General features: G+C 48.9%; 1 protein-coding gene across 1 annotated transcript in view; it reads left to right on the forward strand.

Moving 5' to 3' along the window:
- Positions 1-17,155, forward strand: part of RSPO4 (R-spondin 4) — a 31,840-nt gene extending 14,685 nt beyond the window's left edge. Inside the window, exons 2-5 of the mRNA XM_039863706.1 lie at positions 9,678-9,866; positions 10,573-10,713; positions 13,357-13,542; positions 16,995-17,155. Of these exons, the coding sequence (XP_039719640.1) occupies positions 9,678-9,866; positions 10,573-10,713; positions 13,357-13,542; positions 16,995-17,155 (677 nt within the window). The remainder of the gene's footprint in view (positions 1-9,677; positions 9,867-10,572; positions 10,714-13,356; positions 13,543-16,994) is intronic.
- Positions 17,156-27,069: the final 9,914 nt, after the last annotated feature.

The raw sequence follows: 27,069 nt of genomic DNA on the forward strand, positions 1-27,069 counted from the left end.
GTACTCACCTCTCTCAAAAACCTTTCCTCCGCCTATGCAAACTGGTTCTGCTCCTATCCCCACACCTGCCTCTCCAGAAAATATCCCTGCTGAATCCGGTCTCTGAGCCCAGCCCCACCCTCCTGGGTCCCTCACTTAGCTCTGAGCTCCACCGGGCAGACATCATAGGGTTTCTTTGCACTATAAGATCCTGGTCCTCTCAACTAGACTGCAGGCTTTCTAAGAACAGTTTTTGAGAATGTGTATTAAGCCACCATTCATTCATTCATTTAAGAAATAGTGGCCACCTACAATGTTCAAGGCTATGGACATTTGAAGGAGAACAAGCCAAGCTGGGCCCCAACCCTTGAGGGAGCATTTTAGAGTGCCTCTCAAGCATCTGCCATGAACCGAATAGTAAAATAGTGCTCATTCATCTGCCATGAGCTGTACAAAGCACTTTGCATGCATGAGCTCACATCATCCTCACAGGTGCCTGGGAGGTGATTGCTACTGTTGTCTCCATTTTGCTGAAGAAAAGACTGATGTTCAGAGTAGTGAAGGCACTTGCCTTAGATCACCCAGTCAGGAAGTGCTGGTTTGTCAGGTCCCAAAGCCAAGACCACCTCAACATTCTGCTAAACGTGAGATGCTCTAGGTTCTCTCCTGGGTACTGAGAAGGGTCTGGTGAGCTGCACAACTCTAGCCAGGAGTCTTGAAGCCAGGAGCCACCTCCAGGGCTCATCCCTTGCTGAGGATGGTGCAGTCTTCTCCCCAGGCAGTAAAGTGGCGGCGGCTCCTCTGAGCCATCCACCAGTGTCAGTGACTGCCTCCCATATGTGGCAGCTGAGTGGGCAGGCAGGAGCCCATGTGTTGTTTATTTCCTCTGGTCATCGGTGACATGTGTCCCCCACTGCCAGGCAGAGATCAAAGGATGCACTGCCCAGCACTCTCTGTGTGGGGCACCCCCTACTTGTTTTTAGATCCTTCCCAAGGACAGAGCAGGCCCAGAGCAGGGCCTGGACCTCCTCCGGTTTCATGGCCTCAGAGCAGAGGGCAGTGGTCTGTTTCTTTCCTTCTCCATTCTTCTCACCGCCCCCAGAGGATCCTTCAAGACAGCTGTGTTAAATCCTCTGTCCACTGTGATACATGATGTTCTCATGCAAGACACACTTCCCTGGGCACACCCCAATTGTGAAGAAACTCTACCCCCAAAAAATGTTGACATCAAAATAAAAAGTTCTGCACTGACAGCCAAAGCAAGTCGAGGATCGCAAACACCCATGGAGACATGGCAGGTGGTGATAGTCATATTACTGAGACCCTGGCTTGCGCAGGGTCAGGCTTGTGCAGGTCCTGAGAGCATTATCTGTGATGTCAGGCTGTATGAGTCCTATTGTACAGATGGGAAAACTGAAGCACTGAGAGGTTAAGGCATTAGTTCAAGGCCACGTGGGCAAGGATAAGGAGTGGAGCTGGGATTTGAACCTAAGTAGTCTGGCTCTTAACCCTACTCCACTCTTAAAGTGTGGTCTCAAGACCAGCAGCATCAGCATCACCTGGGAACCTTTTAGTAATGCACAGTCTCAGGCCCTGTCCAGACTCCCTGAATCAGCAACTCTAGGTGGGGAGGCCCAGCCACCTGTGTGTTAACAAGCCCTCCAGGTGACTCTAATGCCTGCCCAAGTGTGGAATCCCTGCTCTACATGGTCTTCTAAAATGAGAGAGAGAAGTGGATATAAAAGAAAGAGCAGCTCAAGGGTAATAATACACAGCAGCTGATCTTTGCCCTCAGTGTCAGGGATTAACATTAAGGGAGTGGTGGGGACTATGGCAAACTGGGGTTTATATGCCCCATCTATGTAACTCCAACCTATCACTGCTTTGGGAATGCAGGCCCACGGTTGACAAATAGTCTGACTTTTTCCAGAGAAGCCCAAATTCCAGTGTTTTATGTGAAATTTGATTTTGATTTTTTAAATGTTGGCAATCTATCCAAATTATTGAGGGGGATGATGTTTTGGTTTGGTTTGGTTTGGTTTGGTTTGGTTTGGTTTGGTTTGGTTTTTAAGTGTGTGGCCAAAGTTCTTTACTTGAGTTTTGAGGATTTTTCAGTGACAGACTCGCTATTGCAATGAACCTGTCCAGGAAAATGTATACTTTTCGAGGTCTTGGATGTCACCCTGTGCCTTTTGACCCCCTCAAGGAAAGCTCCCAGAGTGAAGGTAGGTGGGAGGCACGATATTGCAGAAATGACCCTGAATCCACCCCAAATTGCCAAATGGAACAAATATAGAAATCATTGCAAACAGTGAGCCACTGACTCCTATCGCAATAAGGTGCTTGGGGTGTTCTCAGGATATAGGTCACCGTGAAGTTGGGAACCCTGGTTTGAAGAGCAGGGTCCCCGATCCCAACAGAAGGAATAAACGGCCCTTCATCCAAGACCAAAGCTGCCTCCTTATGTCTCTGCCCCAAGCTCTTCACCATCCCGAGGGAGAAAGACCATCTCTCTGGAGATGGTAGTTGGTGGTTGCTGTCTAGCAATGCCTCTGGCCTCCATTTGCTCACCTGTGAAAGGAAAGGAGGCTAAATATGGGTTTACAATCCCCCCATGTGTCATGACAGTGGGAGAAGAGGAAAGGAACTTACGTTTATGGAGAAGCACCTACTATGTGCCAAGTGCTTGCTGGTTTGTTCACACACACCTCAAAACCAGGCCCATGGGGGTAGGAATTGCGGCCACAATTTTTCAAATGGGAAAACCGAGGCCCACAAAGATGACAATACTGTCTAAGGTCACTCAGTAAGTGGCGGAGCCAGGATTTGGGCACCTGCACCATAACACGTATCCTTAGATATTTGAGGGCAGAAAACATGTCATCTGCTTTAGTTTAATAACAATAACTTCAGCCTATCGAGGGCCTGCTCTGTCTGTGCCAGGCTCTAAGCTAAAAGATTTTTATGCACCGTCTCAAAAACCCTGCAAGATAAGCATCATTACGCCTTTTCACAGCTAAAATAACTGGGGCTCAGAAAGTTAAAGTACTTTGCCCCCCAGTCATAATCATCGAGCTCCTAGCGCTGGACCTGATGCAGACTGAGGGCTCAGTAACTACTTGTTGAATGAATAGATGGATGGATGGATGAATGAATGAATGAATCACTCAATCCTAGACTAATGCATGCATTCAAAATAAGCCTGCATCCCTTTGTAAACTGCCAAACCCAACATAATGACTTCCACTGTCATTTTCCATAAATTGGACACCTAAGTTGCAACTCATTTCCTGGGTGGTGGGAACGGCAAAGTAACTTAGATAATATTTCGAGCCTCACCACCCTCCACCCCTAGCTGCTGGAGTAACACAGGGCCATATTTCTTGGGGAAGAATGGTCTCTATTAAGGGAAATCACAAGTGGTGCTGTCCCCTCTGGTGCCTCAAGAAAACTTGGGGAGATTGCAATTAGAGCTCTAATACTTTCATTTAGAAACATGCACCTGAGCTGAGAGAGGGCAGTGATGAAGGCCAGATTTCAGTTGAAGTATAAAGGAATTTTCAAAGTGTGCTCTCTAGAACCCCAGAGCCCCTTGGGGCGCTAGACTGGGTGGGTGGTACTCCAGGCCCCTCATCCACAGCTGGTCCATCATGATCTGTTGCCTATCTGGCGAGCTACATAATGTTGATGGTAAGTTGACAGGAAGAGAGCTAGCTCGGGTGAAAGAGTCACTTTCTTTGGAACTATGGGGTGAGCCAAGCCTTAGGGGGACTAGAATCTGGACACGGAAGATAGTCAAAAACTCTATCTTTTTTAGGTTTCTGGTTTCTGTTCTCTCTCTGCATCTGAATTGTTTATTTTTCTCTTTCTGCTTCTGTATTGGTCAGGAGTCTTTTGGTTGCAAGTGACAGAAAACCTAATTCAGAGTGGCTTGAGGAAAGAAGAGAATTTATGGACACCCCCCCACACACACACACAAGAGATTGCACAGACAATCACTTGGCTCTGCCGCCGCTGCGTGACCTTTATTCTTGGGAAATTCTCCCCTCCTGTGGTGCCCACCAGCTCTGGTCTACATCTTCTCAAATCCAAGTAGGGTGGACAGAACACACACACACACACACACACACACACACACACACACACACACACACACACACTTGCCGACTCAAAAAAAGTTCTAAGACTAACTCTTGTGTCTGAACCCATCATGTAGTCGAGGGGACTTGATGCTCTATTGGGCAAGCCTGGGTTAAATACATCTGAGTGGAGATGGCTCCACATGAACCTCAGACTCAGAAAGTGCAGAGGGATGGGACGTCCCTCTGTTAGCAAATAGAAGGTCACAGATGCTAGTGCCCTCAAAAGCTTGTCACATATGTACATCGGAACAGGCTACTCTGCCCTCCTGCAAATGTTCTTAGGTTAAGAGTGCATCCTAGACCATCATCTGTCAACCCAGAGTCAAAATTCTCTAGAGAGACAATCTAATTGGCCCACCTTGCCTGAGCTGTTCATTCTGGTTCAGTCGTCCACCAGGGAACAGGGTCATGCAGTGCAAACATAGTTGCCAGGGCCAGTTCTCACGGAAAGGAGATTGTGAGCAGGGAAGACACTTCCAAAATGCCTATTACATTTATTTTGAACTTGTGAAAATGTATATTCCTGGGCCCATACCGGACACTTTACAAGCCTCCCTGGCGATTCTTATGCGCAGTCAAATTTAAGAACCATCAAGTTTGTATCTTTCAAAAGTAGCATTATACAAACTCTAGTTGTCATCACTTATTATTCATAAAATTATCATTTGCGTCTCTACACTTATGACCTTGGAGATGGAGGAAAATAGTATTGCTGTTTTTAACGAGTTACAGAGATGTGATGAAAAGCCAGAGAGAGACCATCAGAAGCCAAAAAGTCAGAGGTGCCATTACTATATGGAGGCACTAGAGGGCACCCTAGCCAACTGCCAGGACCAAAGCAGAGCCACCTCTCTTCAAAGACCTGGGGTTGAAAGATGCTAGTTGAGCTCCACCGCGTGCTCTTGAACACACACACACACACACACACACACACACACACACACACACACACACACACACACACAGTCCCAGGTCAAGGAATGTCCTTGTCAGGTTCTTTGCTGTTGTCTGCCTGACTTGGAGAAGGTTCCATCCCTCTGGCCTCAGGGTCCCCTGTGAGACTGCAGGGGTTTGGCTGAATGATCCCTAAGCTCTTCCGAGAGACAATGGTTAGTAAGAATTTTGCTGTGTCCCCATCTGTGTTGCTATCAGTCACTTCTGCAGGCTTCATTTGTCCTATGAGGTCCTGTAATGGTTCACCGCAGGCTCTGCCTGACACAGAGGAGGCCCTGAACAAATGCTCCAAGAGGACAGTGTAGGGTCTAATGCTCTGGTCCCTTCCCCCATTGATTCTGCGGGACCCTGAGTGTGTCATTTCATCTCTTGGCACCTGTTTTCTCAGCTGCAAAATGGGCGACCATGCACATGCTGGAGTGTGAGTCTCAGTCCACAAACTCGGTTTACAGGAAATACCATTTTGTTTTTCTGTAAGAGAATATAATTTCTAATTTGAACTTCTGTTCTGCCAGATGACAGAGATCACATCAAGCCAACGAGGGTCCCTTTGCCCTTTGTTGGCGGAGTGGCATCTCAAGTCCAGTGGGCTTACATAGTGCCGAGGCACTGAAGAGGGGCACCCTGGTCTCCACTGACATCACTGTGCCCACCCACATGGCTGAAGATCCGACATCAGTAGTCGTTATCATGTAGGCACCCCTATCTGTCAGAAAGGCTCAGTGGCCCAAATGAGAGGGATGACAAGTTCCTCTCTCTCCTATAAAAGAATCTCAGATAGACAGTCCTGGGTTAGTGATATGTGGTGTGGTATGGCCACACCACAGTGTCTGTCAGTTCCTTCTGCCACTTGCATCTACCATGGTTCCAGCTACCTATCCCTCAAACTCTCAGGAAGAAAGAAGAGGGAGAGAAGAATCATCCAGCATTCCTTTTGAAGGGCATTTCCTGGGTGTGGCACAGGACACTCTCGCTTAAAATCCATTGGACAGAACTTAGACACATGACCAGATACCGCTGCAAAGGGGCCTGGGAAATGTTGTCTTTATTCTAGGAAGACAGAAACTCTGCTAAAATTTAGAGTTCCAGCACTGAGGAGGTGAGGGAGAATGCACATGGGGGGCAGTTAGCATAGTGCTCAGGGGTCAGGTCTCCACTGCTTTGAGAATTTCTGTCACCTACCCCTGCCCAAGACAGGGGTTGTCATCACTTATTATGAGATTCTTTTATAGAGATCAATGCTCAGCTTGAGGATGGGCCAGGGCTTGGGGAAGGGAGCTGGGAGAATAGAAAGAATATAGACCCCCTCCACCCACCCACCCTTCCTCCATCCCTCAGGACACCACAGAAGCTAAACCCTTTTTTTTTCTTTAAACATATTTTTACTGTGAAATATTTAAAATCTACAACCAAGAATAAAAACATAATGTAATGAACATTCGTGTACCTGCCAGCCACCTTTATCATATCTTACCACTTTCACATTTGCTTCAGATTTTAAGAAACAAAATATCACAGATATAAATGAAGTCCCCAGTCTTCTTCCCCAATTCCTTTTCCCATTTCCCACCTCAGAAGTGTTACATCCCAAATTCAGTGTTTATCAGTCCCTTATATGTCTTTTAATACAAATTTATGTATCATAAATGTTACAAAGTATTATTTTGAAGGTTTTGAACTTATCATAAATGGCTTCTTACACCTTCTTATGATTCGTTTTGCAACTTGCTTTTTTGTTTTCGGCACTGTCTTTGAGATGTAGCCACGATGACAACTGTAACCCTACCTCTATCATTCATCATGGCTGGGTCATATATGTGGTTTATGGCTATGTTGTATGACTATATCACAATATGTTTACCTATTCTTTTGACAGATGGTTAGTTTTGGGAATTGTCTGTTATTGAATAATGCTGCAATAAGCCTCTTTGTGCATGTCTCTTTTTGCACACACACAAAAGTTTCTCTAAGCCAGTGTTTCTGACACTGTGGTTCCTGGACCAGTAGCATCTCAGCATCACCTGCAAACCTGTTAGAAAATCAAATTCTCATGCCCGCATCTCAGACCTACAGAATCAGAAACTCCTGGGTGGAACTCAGCAATCTGTTGTAACAAGGAGATGTTGATACCTGCTAGAGTTTGAGAGCCACTGCTCTAGGGTTTATACTAGAGGCCAAATTGCTGTGTTCAGAAAAGGTACATCTTTATGCCTTAAACTAATATAATGTTATATATCACTTATGCTTCAATAAAACTGTGAAAAATATAGATAGATGATAGATAGATAGATAGATAGATAGATAGATAGATAGATAGATAGATAGATAGAGACAGACAGACAGACAGACAGACAGACAGGCAGATAGATGACAGATGACAGATAGATGAAAGACAGACAGGTAAAATTTAAAAAAGAAAAAGCACGTCTTCAAATTTACTAGATGCTGCCAGATTTTTCTCCGAAGTTTACACTCCTATCAGAAGGAAAAGTTTCCTCTCATCCTTGCAAACCCTTGGTATCATCAGAACTTAAATTTTCTACCAATTGGGTGGGAAGTCTGGACTCTGTTCACTTCTCAGTCGACATCCTCTCTCTGGCCCTGAAATCCATCACACTTTCTCCCTGACCTCAGGTCCCTGCCAGCTTTGGAAACACACAAACCTTTACGCTGCTCCCTGTGGCAATTTCTCTTCCCAGGGGCATCAGTTATGAGCCCACTGAGCCCAGTGGATGGGTCAGGGGTCTCAGTTGTAAGCAACAGCAATGAGAGTTATTAGCAGGATATGCGGGGCTCGCAGAGTCCAGGGAGCTGAGAGCAGGCTTGGGGAAATGACGGTGCTCATCCCAGAGCAGGAGGGAGGGAAAGGAGGCATCTCTGCCTAGGCTGTTCTGGGCGGAGTCAGCTGTGCCTCCACGATGAACCTCATTCCCTCATTCTTTGTGTCCAGCTCCCAGGACTGAGTATCTGATTGGCCAGGTTTTGATAGATGCCCACTCACTGCTGACTCAAAGAAGGCTGGGCCTCCTTGATTTCTGTTCCAGCGAGCAGGCACCACAATCTGCCCTTCCCCAGAACTTCACACAATGGGAATTCCTCTAACAGGAAAATGGGGCACCCATAGGAAAGGGTAGGGGCAGCAGGGGCTGGGAGCTGAAGAGTCGAGAACAGGTGTGCTGAGCGGTCATGGGCTCAGATAAGCCAAGATGTTAACTGGCTCATTAACAGTCTGACCTTGAGGGGTCATAACACATGAAACAGTTTAATGTTTCCCCAATCCCTGCCTCTAAAAAGCTGTCCAGCTCTTTTCTGTCCCTCAATGACACTGGTCACTTACTGACTCTCCCCAGCTCCGACCCCCAGTGGTTTAGCTTGTTGCCTCTTGCTAGGGCACCTGCCAACATCTAGCCTTCTTGAATGAGGCAGCAGCAACAACGCTTAAGACTGGCTACTTCTAGGGGGCCATTGCTACTGAAAGTCCCCTGATGCTTGCCGTGAAGGACGTGCAGATTTTTCTGCTGCTGCACCCCCTCTCAGCTTTGCCTTCTCTCTTCTGGTCTCTTTTCTGTGCTCAAAGAAAAGGGGCGGATCTGCAGGGCTGCAACACAAGTTAATATCTGACCAGGACATGACGTGCTGGTCACCCCTTCTTGCAGGCACCCCTGTATCTGTGAGGGGTAGCCTTGCACCTCCCCTCACTTGATTTTGTGGGAGTCAGAAACAGAAAGACACAGCACCCCCCGTTCTCCAGTCTTACAACTCCTAATTCCCATGAGTCCTTCTGTCTAAGTAGTCGACTTAAGCAGGTGATGTACAGGTTGGCAGACACTGCCTACGAGCCTTAGAGAGGCTCTCTTTAGATTCTAAGGTATTTTCCACCTCTTTTATTCCAGCTTTGGGGTCCTGGTTGCCAATTCTGGGGCAGCAATAAAGTTCCTTTTCCTCAGCTTGCTATAGTTAATGATATTGGGAACCCTTCGTGGTGGTGACAATGAGGAAGGGGATATTGTTCAGAAACCAAGCAGGAAGGTGAGGGTTCCCCATACCCCTACCTGTAACATGCACATGCACTTCACACACACTCAGAAATACTCACTATTTTAGTAAATATTAAGTTTGTGAGCAATAGAGAATTCTAAATAATAGTGGTTTAAACAAAATAAATATAGATTTCTCTTTCATATAACAGCCCACACGAGCTATCCAGGGCTGGTATAGCAGTTCTATCTTCCTCAGGGACCAGGGCTCTTTTTATCTTATTTCTCTACCACCCTAAACACACAGTTTCTACCTCATGATACAAAATCACTGCTTGTGTTCTAGCCATCATGCTCGCATTACACCCAACAGGAAGGATGAGGGGATGGCAAAGGGTACACCCTTTAAGGTAGCTTTCTTGAAGTTGCACACACTACTTTACCTTATACTCCTTGGCCAGATTTGAGTCACGTGACCATATCTAATTGCAAGGGAAGCTGGGAAATGTAGTCATTTGTCTGGTGGCCATGTGTTTGGTTAACATCCAGATGAGACAATCCGACCTGCTCACACATGTGGTTTGACCATCTCTCTCCCTTTCCTCCATCCTGATCTGGCTGACAGTGGGCATTGGTCTGGGGGGAAACTGCACAGGCTGTGTCATCTGCTCAGAAGAAAACGGCTGCTCCACCTGCCAGCAGAGGCTCTTCCTATTCATCCGCCGAGAAGGTATCCGCCAGTACGGCAAGTGTGTGCATGACTGTCCCTCCGGCTATTTTGGCGTCCGCGGCCAGGAGATCAACAGGTGCAAAAGTACGTGGCTCTTCCCTTGTCCTGTGTTACTGCTGGGCTCCTGGGCACCTCTGGCCCTCATCCCACCTCTTACTCCAACACAGTCACAGGGAAATGGGTACATGCCTGAACCCAGACTCAGACACTTGCTTGGTTTCAGTCTGGCTCTGAAGCCCTAGGCAAATCAGTGCCTTCCCTGGGCTCAGCAGGGAACCTTCACCTCCATCCTAGTTTGCTGTGTGGCTTTGGGCATGATACTCATCCTCTCTGAGCCTAGCTCAAAGGGAAAAGGAGTCCTGACTCCTAATTCTAATTTTCACTGTGACCTGGGGTGAATCCTGACCATCTTGGGCCTGGATAGCAATGGAACAGAAAGGCCTCTTTCTCAGCCAGATTTGCCCTGTGACCTCAGTCAAATCACCTGCCCTTTCTGAGTCTCAGCTCAAATGAGAATGGCGATCTTGAGCTTTAAATCCATATAACCATGGATTTAACCTTGGACATGTCACCTTCCCCCATCAAGCCTCAGTTGAAATGAGAAAGGGAGTTCTTCTTGAATGCAGCCATTTGATCCTGGACAAGTCCGGTCTTCAAAGGAGACATGGAATTGTGACCCCAGTGCTATAGAACCTGGGACTGCTCAGAGGCCCTCCCACCTCAAGCAGTCCCAGAGGTCCCCCTGCCGGGGCAGCTGCCCTCACCGCGGATGGCCCTGGCTGTGTTATAGAATGTGGGGCTACATGCCAGAGCTGCTTCAGCCAGGACTTCTGCATCCAGTGCAAGAGGCGGTTTTACCTGTACAAAGGAAAGTGTCTACCCACCTGCCCACCAGGCACCACGGCCCAGCAGAGCACACAGGAGTGCCAAGGTGAGTGAGGTCCCGCTCGCCCTGCCCTTTTTCATCCTTCCCAGAAGCAGGGGTTGGTGAGGGGTGTCAGGAGACCCGGAAGAAATCATAGTAGAATGTCACATGGTGATGGAAGGCCCAACACCACCATGTCAGGCACACATTATAACTCTTCGGTATGCTAGAACTATTGTAAACACCGTTATTGTGATTACTATTACTGCCAGCACTGGCATCATTATTACCAAGGGAGGCAGCTGAGTACAGAAGAGCCCTGATTTTGAAATAAAAAAGACCTGGGTTCAAATCTTAGCTCTGAAATTTACATTAGTGACCTTGAACAAGTTACTTAAGCTCTCTGTTTCTCAGTTTCTCCAAATGGAGGGGGAAAAAAAGTTACTGTAGAACATAGAACCTACCTCATGGGGAGGATTGTTATGAGGATTAAATTAATGAATACAGTTTAAAGTACTTAATACAGAAACTCAATGCATGTCATTATTATACATGTTATATCAGCCGTCGATCACTGAAATAATCACAGTGATTATTTCAAAATGACAATCTTATCAGGTTTCTCTTCTACTCAATCTGGTTTCCATCTCCCAGCCTCTCTATCCCATCATTTTCCCACTACTATTTTTCAGACTCCTGTGTGAGCTCCTCTTCTGTGATCTGTCCTTACGTGAGGCTGTTCTGTTGTGTTCTCACCTGAATCATGTATCTCTGCCCACACATTCTGTCTGGTCTCATGTTCATGATCATTCCAAAATCTGTTTGTGACTCACTGTCCCTGGCCAAATCCCTCCCTGAGCAGCAGACCACATCCCCACCTGCCCTTAGGATGCCTCATTCCCTCCCTCCCTGTCCCCTGCTTGGTGCTTCCCCTCAATAACCAGCTCCACGACCCGTGCTGGCCATGCTGGAAACATGGGCATCACTGTTGACTCTTCTCTCTCGTCCTACATCCAATCCAATCCGCTCGTTCATTGGCTGAGAAATATTTACTAGAGCATCTGCAATGTGCCAGGCACTTTTCAAGGTGCCAGGGACATATTAGTGAACAAAACAGACAAAACCTCTGCCCCTGTGGATGTGACATTTTCCCGGGGAGATGGAAGAAATGCACAAGAACAAGTACAGGTATCAGGTGGCAAAAAGAACTGTGGGGACAAAAATGAAGTGGAAGAAAACTACCAAATCCACCCACCCCTGCCTTCCCCTTTCTCCCCACCCCGCCCCTATACATCCCTTTTCCCCCACGCTCTGCCCATCACTGGGATCATGGCCACAGCCTTCTGCCTGTCTACCTGCCTCAGGTCTCACTGCCTCCAGCCCATGTGGCTCTCATCCCAGCGGCCAGAGTGATTATTTCAAAATGACAATCTTATCAGGTTTCTCTTCTACTCAATCTGGTTTCCATCTGCCAGCCTCTCTATCCCATCATTTTTTTCCTCCCCATTTGAGTTCATACCCCAGTTTCCCCAGTTCTAGGTCAGTGTCAAGGCCGAGTCCTCCTAAGGACTTTGCTGGGGTTGGTTCTTCCACCCGGAGCACTTCTCTCTCCTGCCCCTTCCTGAGCCTGGCTGACCTCCCCACCCCCACTTCAAGATTCAGATCAGGAGTCTCCTCTACAAGGAAGCCTTCCTAGTCCCCACGGCTGGGACCCCCACCTCCTCTGGGATCCCACAGTTGCCTGTGCTCCCCCTATTACTGTGCGAACACCCTTCCCTTCCAGCCTGGTACCTCAGCATGGTGAACTCCGGGAGGCAGTCTTGCACCTCAGCACCCATCAGAGTACCTGGCATGCAGTAGGTGCTCAGTCTTTGCTTGTCAGATGAATGCATCTAGCAGGAGGACCATTGTTCTAAGGTCTGGAGATCGGTTTCTGGACCCAACTGGATCTTAAATCTGCTGTGTTCTGTGTTCCGCGTGAGCCCCTTCTCTGTTCTCTTAGCAGGCCCTGCTCTAAGCCTCAGTGTCCTAATCTGCAAAATGGGGGTGTTGATAGCTACCCCATTCTCTGACTACCTCTCAGGGACTCTTAAAAGCATCAAACATGAAAGAATTCATATATATTTATATATATTTTTAGTTACCTCCTACTAAGAACTTTAATGTCCATGACTTCATTTTCCCTCACAACAGCCCTGGGTAGCTTCTGCCTTCTGTAGCTGATCAAAGACACATGATCAAGTTCAAAACCTGCATTCAAGCCCTGAGGGCCATTCAGCTAGACTTCTGGCCCTCCCCTCCCAGACCTTCACCCCAGCCTCACACTAGCTGCCCTGCCCCTCAAACACAGTTTGCAGGGGCCCCCAGGGCTGGGCCTGCCTACCTGGAATGTGCTTGCTTCCCTCTACACTCAATGAATTCCTCTCTCTCTCCTTAGCTCCTGTGTCTCCTGCCCCTTTGAAAACAAACAGGTGGTCACCCTGGCTTCTGGCTCACAGCAGCTTGTCCATGCTTTAGATAGCTATCATTCCAGGCTCTCATAAGCAGCGATTTAAATGTCACCCCTCTGCTCCTGGTATAGCCTGAGTCCCTTACATGTAGAGATGGAGTCTTCAGGGAACTGAACCCTTCAGACTCTACCTTCGGATCTGAAGGACACTCCAAGCTGACCCACCTGTCTATCTGTCCGTCTCTCCCTCCTCCCCACAGAGGAGTGTGAGCTGGGCCCCTGGGGCAGCTGGAGCCCCTGCACACACAACGGGAAGACCTGCGGTTCGGCCTGGGGCCTGGAGACCCGGGTCCGAGAGGCTGGCCGGGCTGGGCAGGAGGAAGGAGCAACCTGCCAGGTACTCTCCGAGTCAAGGAAATGTCCCATCCAGAGGCCCTGCCCAGGAGGTGAGCACCAGGCCTGGCATGCAGGGCTATGGCAGGCAGGGCCCATGGGTTGATTAGAGTGGCCTCAGGACACAGGCCCCACAAAGAGTACATGTAAGGCTGCCTGAAAGTCCACCACAGCCATACCTTCATGTGAGTTAAGCACTGCCCTCCATCAAAGGGGTCTTATTTGCTGGGGTTAGTCCTAAACAGTTAGGAAGACTGAGCTTGTGTTTTACGTCAGGGATTCTCTGTGCTTTCAGACTCACCATCTCCCTTTTAATCACAAGGATTTTGGAATGCCCACTTTACTACTCTGAAATAAAATCCATGCATTTTGTAACCTACTTGTACAGGTCATTAAAAAACAAACAAAAACAAAAAACAAAAAAACCAGCGTAGTGTCTTAACCATAATAGAAAAGAGAAACAAAATAAATTTCATTACCGCAGTGTTCAGGCCCAAAACACCAGAGAATATCCAGTGAAGGAGAATCATGGCAAAGATGATGGCCAAGGTCAGGGCTCAGGCGCATGACTGCGTTGCTATTGGAGATCTGATTTCCCTAATGATAACCAGCTCTTAGTAAAGTCAACAAAACTGTCCGATCTCTTGGGTGACACCACACTGGCAGCCCAAGACTAGTCCGCGAATGTGACAAGTGTTCGAACGCCCTTGGCATTCACACGCAAGAGGGAGTTCGGCTCTGAGCAAGCAGATTTCTTAGCTACGTGAAGACTGGATGATATGTGAACAACTCTTCTTTGTGAGAGACTGTCCCACCAGCATCGCCGATCCCTGTCCACCGAATGCCACTGAGACCTCCTTCTTTGTGACAAATAAGATCACCACGCAGATTTCCAAAACACCCCTGGGAGCTCTTAAGAAACACTGGTGTATAAAAGAGAGGCCGTAGTCAGTAAGATGAGAATGGTGATTAGTAATAAGATGGAATTAGCTAACGTGAACTGCGCACCTACCATGTGCAGGACACTGTGCTCACTGAGTCATTTAATCTGCACAATGACACTATGAGGTAAGTATTGTTATTATGCCCATTTTACAGATAAGAAGATTGAGGCCCAGAAAGGTTAAGTCACTTGCCCAAGGTTCACACAGCTAGGGAAGCGTGGACCTGGAATTTAAATGTAGGTCTGTGAACAAATAAGAATCGAAAGTCGTGCTGAAGGGTGAGGGACTTGGGGCCAGATGACTTGGGGCATACAGTTGAGATATGATGGAGCCAGGGCTTGAGTCCAGGGACACCTCTGGATTCAGAAGGACTTGTGGTGTGTGGATTGGGAGTGCAGATAACAGAGATGGAGACCTCTGGGAGTCGTGGTAGGCAGTTAGGGACAGAGGGTTAGATTGAGATGGGACCAGAGACGCTAAGAGAGCCCAGACCCAGAGAATACCCAGACAGACAGTTTGCTACAGCCCTTGTTACTGCGGCCACACCTCTCATGGCATCTGAAAGCTAGTGGCTGATTGGTTATGGAGACTTCAAGAGAAGAAAGCTCTTACCCTCAGCTAATAAGAAGAAGAAGAAGAAAAACAATAGCAGTGGCAAACCTTCATAAAGCACTTACCATGTGCTAAGTGTCTAGCGACGACGACTTCTTTAATTCTCACAGCAACCCTACTGTGGGCTCCTTGAATCATCCAGGTCTCAGCTCAAATGTCTCCTCAGGGCTTCCATGAGCTTCCCCCTACCGAGAGTCCCTTTCTATCACACCACATCATAGCACTTATATCTTTCTGCAATGATGGCGCTCATTCTTGTGTTTGCTTGTTCAGTGTCTGTGATCTCCAGTTAAAGCAAACTCTTTGTCTGCCTTGTTCATGGCTGACTCTTTAGTGCCTAGAACAGGCTCTGGCACATAGAAGGTGCTCAGTTAACATTTGTTGGATATGTGGATGGGTGGGTGGATGGGAGGGTAGGTAGGTGGCTGGGTAGGTGGCTGGGTAGATGGCGAATAGGTGTGTGGGTGGATAGGCAGACATCAGGCAGACATAAGGAAAGGATGGGGACCCAAAGCCCCTCACCACATACTTCTACCTTCAAAGCTAGCAAGGACCACTCAGGCAGTCCCTCACCCTGTCCCCCAGATGCTGACGCAGTCAGCCCCAGAGCTTAGAATGGGAGCCTGGCTTCAGTGCCCTCTGAGGGCTTAAGAGTGGGCATAGGGAGCCCCAGGAGTGGGCAGCCTGGTATGAAGGGATGATCCCGAACCTTCCCTGAGCAGGGAGGAGCCCCAACTCCTGGGGAGACGGGCACACAGTTGACATTCAAGAAATCAAATTGCCTTCCCCTTGCCGCTCCCAGCTCTCTCATTCCTTGCTGTGCGACCTTGGGAAGTGACTTCCTGAGCCTTAGTTTCTTCATGTGCATGTGGGCACACAGCTCCCTTTGGAGAGCGGTGTGAGGGCCACCAATGTATAAAAAAGGCCTGGATGTGGAGACACGTTGTAAACCACAAATTGGGGGCTGGCCTTGCTCCCAACCACACCTGTCTTCTCACCTTTTGATCATAATAATGACGACAAGTGGGAAGAGCATCCCAGGTGGGGGGCACAGCCGGTGCAGAGATGTGGCGGTGGCGTCAACCCATCTGTGTAGGAGGAAGGGCGAGGAGGCCAGTGACTGGGGCCACATGAGCAAGGAGGAGGGATGAGAGGGGGAGGGCAGGCCATAAAGAGGACTCGGTCTTTTCCTCCAAGAATTCTGGGAGGAGCCACTTGAAAGTGACTCCAGGAACTCTAGCCCTGGCTGTGCCACTGAGCAAGCGAGGCCCCTGCTGGGCTTCAGTCATCTCCTCTGAGAGACTAGTCAGGTGTTTGTACTAGGAATTCACCCCAGCTCCACAGGGGTGGTGAGCACAATGGGGTCAAGATTCTGATTCAGGTCTGAGCTTTGTATCCCAGCCCAGCTCTCCCCACAGTGGGAACTGGGTGAGGTACAGGCCCCGTGATACCCATCATATGTGCCTGCCTCCCACAGCTATAGAGCATTTAGAACATGCCTTAGCTAAATCCTACTGTTTTTGTTGTCGTTTTGAGGGATAGAGCTGGGGCCAGGAGGTGAGTGGGGAAGTTGGTGCAGGGATCTGAGTAAAACGTGAGTCTCCAGAAAAGAGCCCTGTACACCAGGAAATGAGTGCCCAGGGGAGGGTCATGAACGAGGCCACCCAAATCCCTACTGGAGGCACCATGTGAACCTCCAGACCCTGGAGTGCCCTCAGCAAGTTAGCGCATCTCCTCGCCCGCTAAGAACTAGAAGCATTCTGCTGGGCTAAGTTAGCCCGCAGTCCAGACTCCGAAAAGGAGTGATCGATTGCCAGGTCAGCACCCAAATGTTACTCTGGGCCCTGCTGTGCGGTGGGTGGGTGGGGGGACCGCCTTTCCTTTCAGGATTGAGGGTCCTCCCAGAGCCAAACTGGCCTCAGAAACAACACCTTATGCTCCCGCTTCAGAGAGAAACCCCAGCCAGAAGAAGGGCCGGAGAGACCGGCGGCCACGCAAGGACAGGAAACTGGACCGAAAGCTGGATGTGAGGCCCCCGGCCCACAAGGGCCTGGGCAGGCGTGCGGCTGGGCCGGCTCTTCAAGCAAACTGCTTTGCTCTCGTCCCTTAAGCGTTTCTTTGCTTTCACATTTAACTGCTGGCTTCCCCGCCCCCGCCCCCCCACCCGCCTCGCCCCGCCCCCACCCGCCTCGCCCCCGCCCCCCACCCGCCTCGCCCGCCCCCACACCCGCCCCGCCCCCCCCACGCCCCCACCTCGCCCCCATTATCTTTCTCTCCTTATCTCCCTTCTCCTCTCTCTTTTTCCTGTGTGGATCTACCTTTCCTTTTTTCCCTCCTTTATTTCCTGTATTTTTTCCATCTCTATTTCCCTCTCCTTCCTCCTCTCCTCCTGTCCTCTCTCTCTCTCTCTTTTCCTTTCTCTTCTTTCTTGCTTTCCTTTTATCTACCGTCCTTTCTTTTCCTTTCCTCCCGTTTTTCCTCCTGTTCTTCATTGTGTTTGCTCCCTCCCTGCCCTGCCCCTCCACACATGACCAAATAAATGCCTGTGCCCTGTCTCCCAGCTTCTCTCTATCTACTCCTTAAAGAACGCAAACATCTTTTTCTAGGCCTTTCCCGGATCCTGTCCTGATCCCGCCTTGCAGAGACAGAGTGTGCAAGGGTGCAGCCTGGGCCACAGCACAGGCAGGCTTGTTGGGTCTGGAGAGCCCTCTTTTGCTCTAGAGGAAACCCCAGACCCCAGACCCCAGGGCCCAGGGCTGCCAGCGCCTCCTGCTCTGGCCAGTACCTGGAGGCCATTTCCACAGCCCTCTGCCCCAGCTTCCCTAGGAAGCCTTAGGAAGAGGCCCTGGGGCCTCCTGATGCCCAGTTGGCTGTGAGCAAGGTTCGATAGGGCCTCTGGCTGGACAGCCAGTCCTGTGTCCACCCACGGCAGCTGGGTCCGCCCTCCTGGATGCTGCTGCTGCACCCCATCAGTGCTCCCTCAACACCCTTTTCTTCCCAAGCTGACTACACAACCGTGTTCTTCAAGGACCCAAGTGCTGCATCAGGTGGGACTGACACCCCTGGGAGAACCAGCTCAGCCCAGAAGAGACGAACGAAGCTGAAAGGAACTTGGAGATTATCCGGACCACTCTGTTCCCCACCCCGGAGCCTCCTGCCCGTTGTACCCACGGGGAAACTGAGGCCTGAGAAGAAAGGGACCGGCCTAAGGTCACATAGGGAACCCAGGGGCTGTGCCTTCCACCTGTCAGTTGCCTTGCTCAGCATGTCCACAGCTGAGAGGAGATTTCAGGGGACTTTGGGCGAAGGCAATTGTTGGTTTAGGAACAAGAGAAGATTTCCCGATACACACACCACCACTGACACCCTGGGCATTGTGTTTCACTGTTATACCCCACATGCCAGGCAGAAAGAACAGTGGGAGGAGTCTCAGGCTAGACCCAGCTTAGAAGTAGGTTTGTTCTCACTGGCTGTCGCTCCATCATCATGAGATCGCTCCATCATCATGAGATCCCCTCCTTCTTTGTTCCCCTGAATCCCCAGGAAGGGGCACCCCTGATTGCATTGGCATTACTGGCTGGCTTGAACTCAGAGGATTCATCAGCTAGGAGCAGGAAGAATCTGAGAACTGAGGGGGCCAGGGTGGCTGGGAAAAGAAGTGTCAGCAGGCTAAGGCAGGCTAGGTGATAAAATATCACTCCTCCACCCAAGAGTGCCCAGCCTCAGGCCTCCCTCTGCCTGGCACATGGAGATCCCCTGACCCCATAAAGCCCACCCTCACCCTCACCCTCACTTTCCCCTCTAGCCTTTCTGAGGACAGCTAGAGCCCCGCCTCGCCTGGCCAGACCATCAGCTTCTGCAAAAACTTCATGCTTCTGAAATGTTCTGTTTTTGTTTCAAGACTCCAACTTTTTTTTTTTTTAATAAAAGGAAAAGAAAAAAGAAACTTGCAAATGCTTCTTGGGCATCCAAAGAGTATTACAAAACCATGATGCTGATGAGTTTGGAGTAGCTGAATCTAAACCATGTGGATAGTTTTCACTGGAATGTTCGGGGCTGAGAGAGCCAGGGTGTGTCAGGGACTGGGGAGGAGGGGCTTCAGCCCTCAGCCCCTCCAGACCCTTCTCAAGGGGCACCCTCCAGAGACAGAAGAGAACAATGCTATGCTCCCCTCACCCGTGGTGCCTCTCAGCCCCATGATCACAGAAGTAGCCCTAGGAACCCATCTGTGCTCTGCTCAAGTCTGAGGGGCCAGGGACACCTAGAAGGTGTGACAATCCCATGGAACCATCTAAACACTATGGGCTGCTGATGAGAGTCTCCTCAGCAGTGGGAGGCACAGGTTCAAGTCCCAGCCTGTCATCAGCAGTCTGTAAGGTCAAAGCCAAATCATTTCCTCTTTCTGGACATCAGTTTCCCTATTTGATAGGTGAAGAGAAGGTACAACTGGATTAAATCCATTGCCCAAATCTGGGTGGCAAAACGGCATTTTATGAGGTGCTTTTTAAAAATTCAGATTCCAGGGCCCCATCCTAGACTTAGTAAATGTGAGCAAGTTTAGGAGAAGTCAGCTTACTCACTCCAGGACAAGCTCAGGGGAGAGGGTGGCTCTCACGTGACCTCCAGCCCCAGAATGCTGGAGTCTAAATTGGAAGGGGCTGCAATGCTGATTCTGACCTCAAGACTCAACAGTCTGATTCTATAGTTTAGCATATGTGTTCTACCCAGAGTTTTTCAATAAGATTCAAATGCTAGGACGCTGAAGTTTCTAAATTCCGCAATTCTAAGAGACCAAGATTGGAACAGAAGTTTCCCACCTTGCAGTCCCCTGGCCATGTTCTTTCCCTCAGAGGAACTGGTCAGCTGTCCCCAACTGGGGTCTGCAGACAAAACTATTCTTTAAGAAATAGAGTCTCTTCAGAGCTTAAGCCCATTCCTTCCCCTCCAGCTCCTTCCTAATCCTTTCAAGTCCCAGCCTCTCCCACATTTCTCCTGAAGACTGAAGCCTTTCACTGGAAAGGAGGCCCTTCCATGTTACTAACTGCCCCTTACAGGAGAAGCTCAGAGAGAAGCTCGGAAGCTGGCCCCGGTCACCCAGCCAGAGAGGGCTGTGGGCAGAGCCCGGAGGGAGGTTCCGGCTGCCAGCGCCTCGGATGCTATTCCAGTGCTAGAGAACAAAGGCTTGGCCCGAGTAGAGGGACCCTGCTCGACTCCTCCCTCCCCCACCTCAGCGGGGCCACACCGGAGCCCCCTTCGCAGCCCTTTCCCCACTCTGCGCTCACTAAGTCTCCATCCAAGGCCCTTATGTGATCCCGGCCTCTTATCACTAGAGGGCGCCGCTCACCCAGAAACAGGGCAACAGCTCAGATTGTACTGGACACTTTTCTGAAAGCCACGGATGGACCTGTTACTTTTCTCTCCTAGGAGGACCTGGAAGGGGTGGGGAGGCTGCCCCCTGCCTCAGGCTAAAAGACATGAGCTGCGCTGGTGGCTTGGCTGAATGGCATCAGAGGACCGACCTGAGCCCAATATTCCACAGCCAGTAATCATGACTGTACCATGTCCTGACCTCCTGCCAAGACATCATGGGCAGGGGACAGGCCCAGGGGCTCCTGAAGCATTATTTCTCCATTAACACAGGAAAATTTCAAACCACCCTATGTAGTCTTTCTGACTCAGAAAATATGCATTCTTATAATAACAAAAACAATAGTAATCATGATAATGAGGATTAATAACAATGTTGTATATGAATTGAGCACCTACTATGTGCCAGACAGTGCTAAATGCTTTAGAGGCAGTATTTCGTTTCCTTTGCTTTTCTCTACTCAAAATAACTCCTATTTTGCTGACTTCCTTTCATGTGCAAACATTTTCAATTCCTTTTCTCCCATCACCCTCACAGAAACCCTGCAAGCTAACTTATAGAAGAGAGAACCAAGGCTCGAGTTAAAGTCATTCAAAATTCATCAATCTCAATTCCCCAATCACTCAATAAATATACAAAGTGCCTGCTGTTTGACCAGTATTGTGCTGAGTGCTGGTGACAGAGACCCAGACTTTGTCCCTGGAGCTTGCAGTCTATAGACGAGTTGGTTACCATGATGTGATAAGCCTTCCACAGAGGACAGGATCTTGGAGGAGGAACAGCACATCCATCGACAGCCTACGGCCAGAAACCCAGACTGACAACTGAAAAATGAGGAGGCTTTAGTGAGATGGGTGGGGAGGGGTCTCAGCTATAGATCACAGCATTGCAAAGTCCTGGAGAAGCGGCTCATGGGGGTGCCAACTCCAGAATTTCCAAGCCTCCTGGGCTGCCAGATTCTGGAACACAGGGACTCACCTCTGGGGACTGCTGGCTCCCCTACCTCTACTCCACCCTTCATGACTCCCAGCCTCATCTATAGTCTTGCATGCAACCTGCCTCGAACAAGGTAGAATAGATAGGCCAGCAAGACCTGCAATTAAAGAAGCTATGCTGGTCCACCAGTTCCAGCTTCTCCAGCCCAAGCTGTAGAGTTTTCCCAGCTAAGGACCCAGCAAAGATAAGTTCGCTCCACTCTGCCCCATCTGAACTCATGCTCCTAAAACCCACCCGCATAATAAAGTGGTTTTTGCCTTGTGTCTCTCCTGTTGGGGAGGTTTGTTTTGCAGCTATAGATCATTGGAACAGGGGTCTCGAGGGGTTAGAAGTGGCACCGCTCTTCCAGAGCAGAGGGGCAGGAAAGGGGGCCAGGTAAGATCCAGACAGCAAGGCCACAAAGCCCATCTCCCAATCAGGATGCAGTACTCTCGGTGCCTCAGTTTCCTCATCTGTAAAGGGGATAATGCGACTGTCCCTCATGGGGTCACTGTGAAGTTTAAATAAGTACATGAGAAATGGTTTAGATACACAATAAGCGCTCAATAATAGTTTTTATTATTACATATATTTCATTTATTTATTCAACAAACATTTCTTAAGCACTAAGTCTAAGTCAGGAACAGTACCAGGCACTTCCCATTAAAATCTTAAACCCATCCTCCCCAGAGCCCTCTGAAGTGCATTTTATTATTATTCCTACTTTTCACAGAAAATTCTGAGGCTCAGAAAGTAAGTACAATAAGGAAGTGGGAATTCAAAATTCTGCCCTCCCCCAGGCGGCCACTCCGTGCACAGGTGCCTTCGGGGCTCCTCCCACTCAGCGCCGGAAGATGAGCGTCAGGTGGAGGAAACGTACCCAGAGCTCCACTGCTGTCTTCCACGCAGCATTTGGAAAAGAAACTCCACATGGTTTCTACACACCAGAAAAGATGGCCAGCCTCACTCAGACTAAATGACAATAATATCACCCAGAATTACCATTTTTCACCTCCCTGATTGGCAAGGAGCCAAAATTTCAAACCGCAAGGGTTTGACGGGGCTGAAGGTGAGCTGGCGCTCTTTCCTACCCTCCTAGGGGAAAGGACGTGGCCCAGCCTTTACGGAAGGCTAGCTGGCAACATCTATCAAAGTTACAGTGCGCATGTTTCCTGACCAGCAATCCACTTCTAGGGATTTATCCCCCATTTAGCTTCTCCCATTTACAAGATGACAAGTATACATGGTACCTGGCTGTTCCCTGCAGCCTGCGTACGACTACAAAAAACTGAAAGCATCCCAAATGTCTGTAGGAGATCTGGTTACTTCGATCATCTTATAGTTCTCAGCTCTGACTCTGCCTGATCCTGGGAGCCTTCCCTGGCAAACCCCCAGGTAGGCCAGGTGCCTCTCTCACTACCTCTGCACCGACATGCCTGTGTCGTCCCGGACTCTGTGTGTCTGTCTCACTCTTAGACTGGGATCCCCATGAGGGTAAGGCCTGGGCCTGACTGGTCTCTGAGTCCCAGTGCCCAGTCCCAGTCTGGCACAAGGGTGGGCCCCAGTCACTGTTGAATGGTTGAATGATTGGCCCCAAAGTGGCTCTGGGTAAGAGTGATAAATGGTGTTACCTGGCCAGCAGCAGCCACTGCCCACGCTATCCAATCTGCATCAGATCAGCGTCCAGCCACTGCCCCAAGACCACTGCAAATGGCCTCCAGCCTGGTCATCTAACACCCACTTTCCACTCCCCACTCACCCTTCAAAGTCCTGCCCTCACTCTCACACTATAAGGGTGAACTAATAAACCAGAACAACCTCTGTCTCTGTGGGCATTTGGAAAGAGCTATCAGATTTACCAACATATGTATCGTTTTCTTAAATATCAGATTAATTGAAATATGATTTACTACAGTAAATAAAATTTATCTCTTTAAGATGTAAAGTAGGTCATTGCATTTCGACAAACATATACAGTCGGGTAAACACCACCACAATCATGATCTAGAACAGTTCCAGCACCCTCAAATGTTTTCATGCCCCTTGGCAGTTGCTCTCATCTCCCTCCTCCCCCTGGCCAATACTAACAGGTTGCTTTCTGCCATGTGGCTTTGCCTCTTCCAGAAGGTCATGTAGGTGGAATACACAGGATATAGCCTTTTGAGTCTGGCTTCTTTCACTCTACATTGTGCCTTCAAGATGCTTCTGTATTTTTGTGTGTATCTGCAGTTCATTCTTTTTTATTGTCAAATAGTATTCCAACATTTATCCATTTACTTGTTGGATGACTATTGTTTCCAGTTTTTGGTAATTATGAGAAAAGCTGCTATGAACATTTGTGTACAGTTTTTCACAACTTTCATATTTATTTATTTGGGTGAATAAATAGCAGGAGGATTGCTAGGCCATATGGTAAGATATGTATAATTTTATTTTAAAAAATGACCAGATTGTTTTCCCCAGTTTCAGTTGCTATGGCCCCTCACCATCACTTGGTATTATCAGTTCTTTTTAGTTAGGCATTCTGATAGGTGTGTAGTGATATCTCACTGTGGCTCGAATTAGCATTTTCAGATATTGAGTAGCTTTTCATGTGTTTATTTGCCATCGATATCTATATTTTAGTGAAGTATTATTTTAAATCTTTTGTCCATTTTCATTGAATTATTTTTCTTATTATTGAATTATGAAATTTCTTTAAATACACGCTGGATGCCAGCCTTGGATCAGATATGACTTTTGCAAGTATTTTCTCCCAGTCTGTGCCTTGTCTTTTCATTTTCTTAACAATGTCATTAGGAGAGTTTTTCATTCTGATTCAGTCAAATTTATCATTTCTTTTCCTCTCTGGTTCATACTTTTGTGTCTTGTCTAAAAAATCTTCGCCCAACCAAAGATCAGAAAGATTTTCTCCTATGTTTTATCTGGATGTCTTACAGGTTTAGGTTTGACATTTAGATCTATGGTCCATTTCAGGGTAATTTTTGTATATTGTGTGAGGTATGGTTCAAGTATTTTTTTTTCGCATATTGATGTAGAATGCAATTTCACCTCTAGAAAATTATCCTATTCATATCCTCCCACATATGTACAAAATGGATATTCATTGCAACCTTGACTGAAAATTAGAATTAGCCTAAGTGCCAGCACTCGAAGACTGATTAAGTACATGCGGGCACATCCATTCAGTGAAAACACTGCGCAGACGCAGAGCTGGCACCAGCCACCGGCACCGGACAACTGAAGGGGTTATGCACTGGCTGGTCAATGTCCACGCTGAACAGCTGTGTGATGTTTTGAATGTCCTATTGTTCAGGTGTCAAAAAGAATCAGGTGCTCTTTATGGAAAGATCTCTAAAGTGTGTCGTTAAATAATAAAAGGACAGTGCAGAATAGTGGGTGAAGTTTGCCATTACTGGGTAAAAAGCTCCTATATGGATTTCCTCGCATGTGGTGACAGGGTTTGCCTCAGAGAAGGGGACTCTGGGTGTCTGGAGGACAGGAGTGAGAGGGAGACTCACTTTCACTATCCCTTCTATTGTACCTTTGACATTTTGTGCTATGGATATGTATTATGCATTCAGAAAATAAATACAGAGAAAATTAAAGCAAACAAACAAAAAAGTTCTATTTCCACAAGGGCTCCTGGGAGATTCCGTCCTGCGCACGCAGCCCTCCGCAGTTTGAGAGACCCTCTCGGGTTCCTCCCCAGGCTTCCCGGGACACAACAGTCCTGCCAGGCCAACTTGATGGAGCGTGCCTGTTTCTCAGATGGGGAAACTGAGCAAGGCCGACGTGCTCGAGGTCACCTGGCCCAAACCCAGGTACTTTCTCAGGTATCTATCTGCTAGGGCCAGAGGCGCTGAGGGGTTGAGAGCCAGGGAAGGGGCCTGCGGTCCTGCCCTGCTGGGACCCAGGCTGAGTCACTGAAGGTACCGCTCAGAGCAAGCCCATCTGGAAGCTATCGCGGCCGTCCCCGCCCCCGCCCAGGCTGTGGAGGAGGGGTGTGTGGGTGGGAGTCCCGACTCTGTGTACGTCTGTTTTTCATCAAGGCTCATGCTCTAGACCAGGCTCCAGCCCTGAAATCCCATTTCCCAGCCAGGCCAAGCCACCCTCGCACCAGCCACCCTCCCCACTGGGACCTGAACATGTCGGGAGAATGTGTCAGGGGAACAGATCTGAGATCCAAACTGGAATGTCCCTTTACCTCCCAGAACTTCAGTTATAAGGATTAAATCAACTAATTCATGCAAAACACTCAGCACCGTCCGTATTCAACAAACAATAGCTATTCCTGTCTCTCTCCTGACAGCCTACTCTTTCTCATTATCATACTGTAGGTGCCCAAGTAATAATGCCAACAGTTCATGTGCCCAGCACTGTTTAAGCACTGAACACATACTAACTCATCCAAACATCCTAACAGCCTTCTGAGCTAAATGCTCCTACTTAGCTCGGCTTTTCCGATGACCCAGCTGAGGCTCAGAGATGCTGAATAACTTGCCCAAAGTCATACAGCAAAGGACATAGTCAAGATTCGAACCTGAGCCACCGGGCTCCAGAACCCCAACTCCAAAGTTCTCTCTGCATTGCCTCAGTGGACCCGAACCTCTTCCCCCATTGATCCCTGATTCCTGCAGGAGCCTGTGGCATTGTCCCCTGAGACAGATCTCAATCAGTGTTGATTGGCTGAGAGACAAACACCAACAGCACAGCTAGGAGACTTAGCTCCCTAGTCACCATGAATGGGACAAGAAAACTAGATAGGCAAGCAGGCTGGGGACTGCCAAGATGGAGGATTGGGGGTAACAGGCACCCTCAAACAAGAGCTGGGGGCACTGAGTGTGCAAGTCTAGAACGGTCTGCTGGGGAGGTGGGATTTGACAGCACCCCCACACAAGAAGAGCACATACCCACCATTGACCTCACGTGCAGGGATCTGCCTTAGAGAGACAGTGGCTTTCCCTACAGCCCTGTTAGAAACAGAAGAAACTGGGCAGCCCAGAGGTCCATCAAGGGCCCTGACTCCACAGACAGGGTGGCCCAGCCAGGAGATGGTAAATTATGCAGTGATGAAAAAGCCTGAGGCAGGGCTCATGAGCCGATGGGGCTCCAGCCAGACCCCACTGTGCAGAGGACAAAGGGAGCTACAGGGTCACTTGCGCAGGGGCACCCTGGGGAGCAGTCTGTGCGTAGAGAGTCCAGGGAGGAGCTGGAAACGAGCCCAGACACAATTTTAACTCTAGGTTTTCTTTCACTGAATCAGTGATTGTTTTATCAGAATAAGAAAAGAAAGCAGCACGCAGCACTGTGCCTAGCATATGGAGGGGGCGCGCCTGAAATCGATAAAGGCATTTTGAACTCCTGTGACTGCTTGGTGCCAGCGTAGCACTCTGAGGGCGCAGTCAGGGACCCCTTCCCTGGGCTGTGACTTCAAGTGCCTGACTGAGGACAGTTTCAGAGGGAGAAGCTGAGACGAAGGAACGGTGGGAACCCGAGAGCTAAAGTCTTACAGAGGATTTATGAAGCGCCTACAGTGGCACCGTTCTAAGCACAAAATCTTCCATTATCATCCCCATGGTGCAGATAAGGAAACTGATGCCTGGGATTTGACCAATGGGTCTCTCACCCCGCCCTCCATTCACGTTTCTCTCACACAGCCTGAGCACTGCAGCAGGAGC

This window comes from Pteropus medius, unplaced genomic scaffold (genome assembly GCF_902729225.1).
Source record: "Pteropus medius unplaced genomic scaffold, Ma_sr-lr_union100, whole genome shotgun sequence".
NCBI classification, from domain to species: Eukaryota; Metazoa; Chordata; class Mammalia; order Chiroptera; family Pteropodidae; genus Pteropus; species Pteropus medius.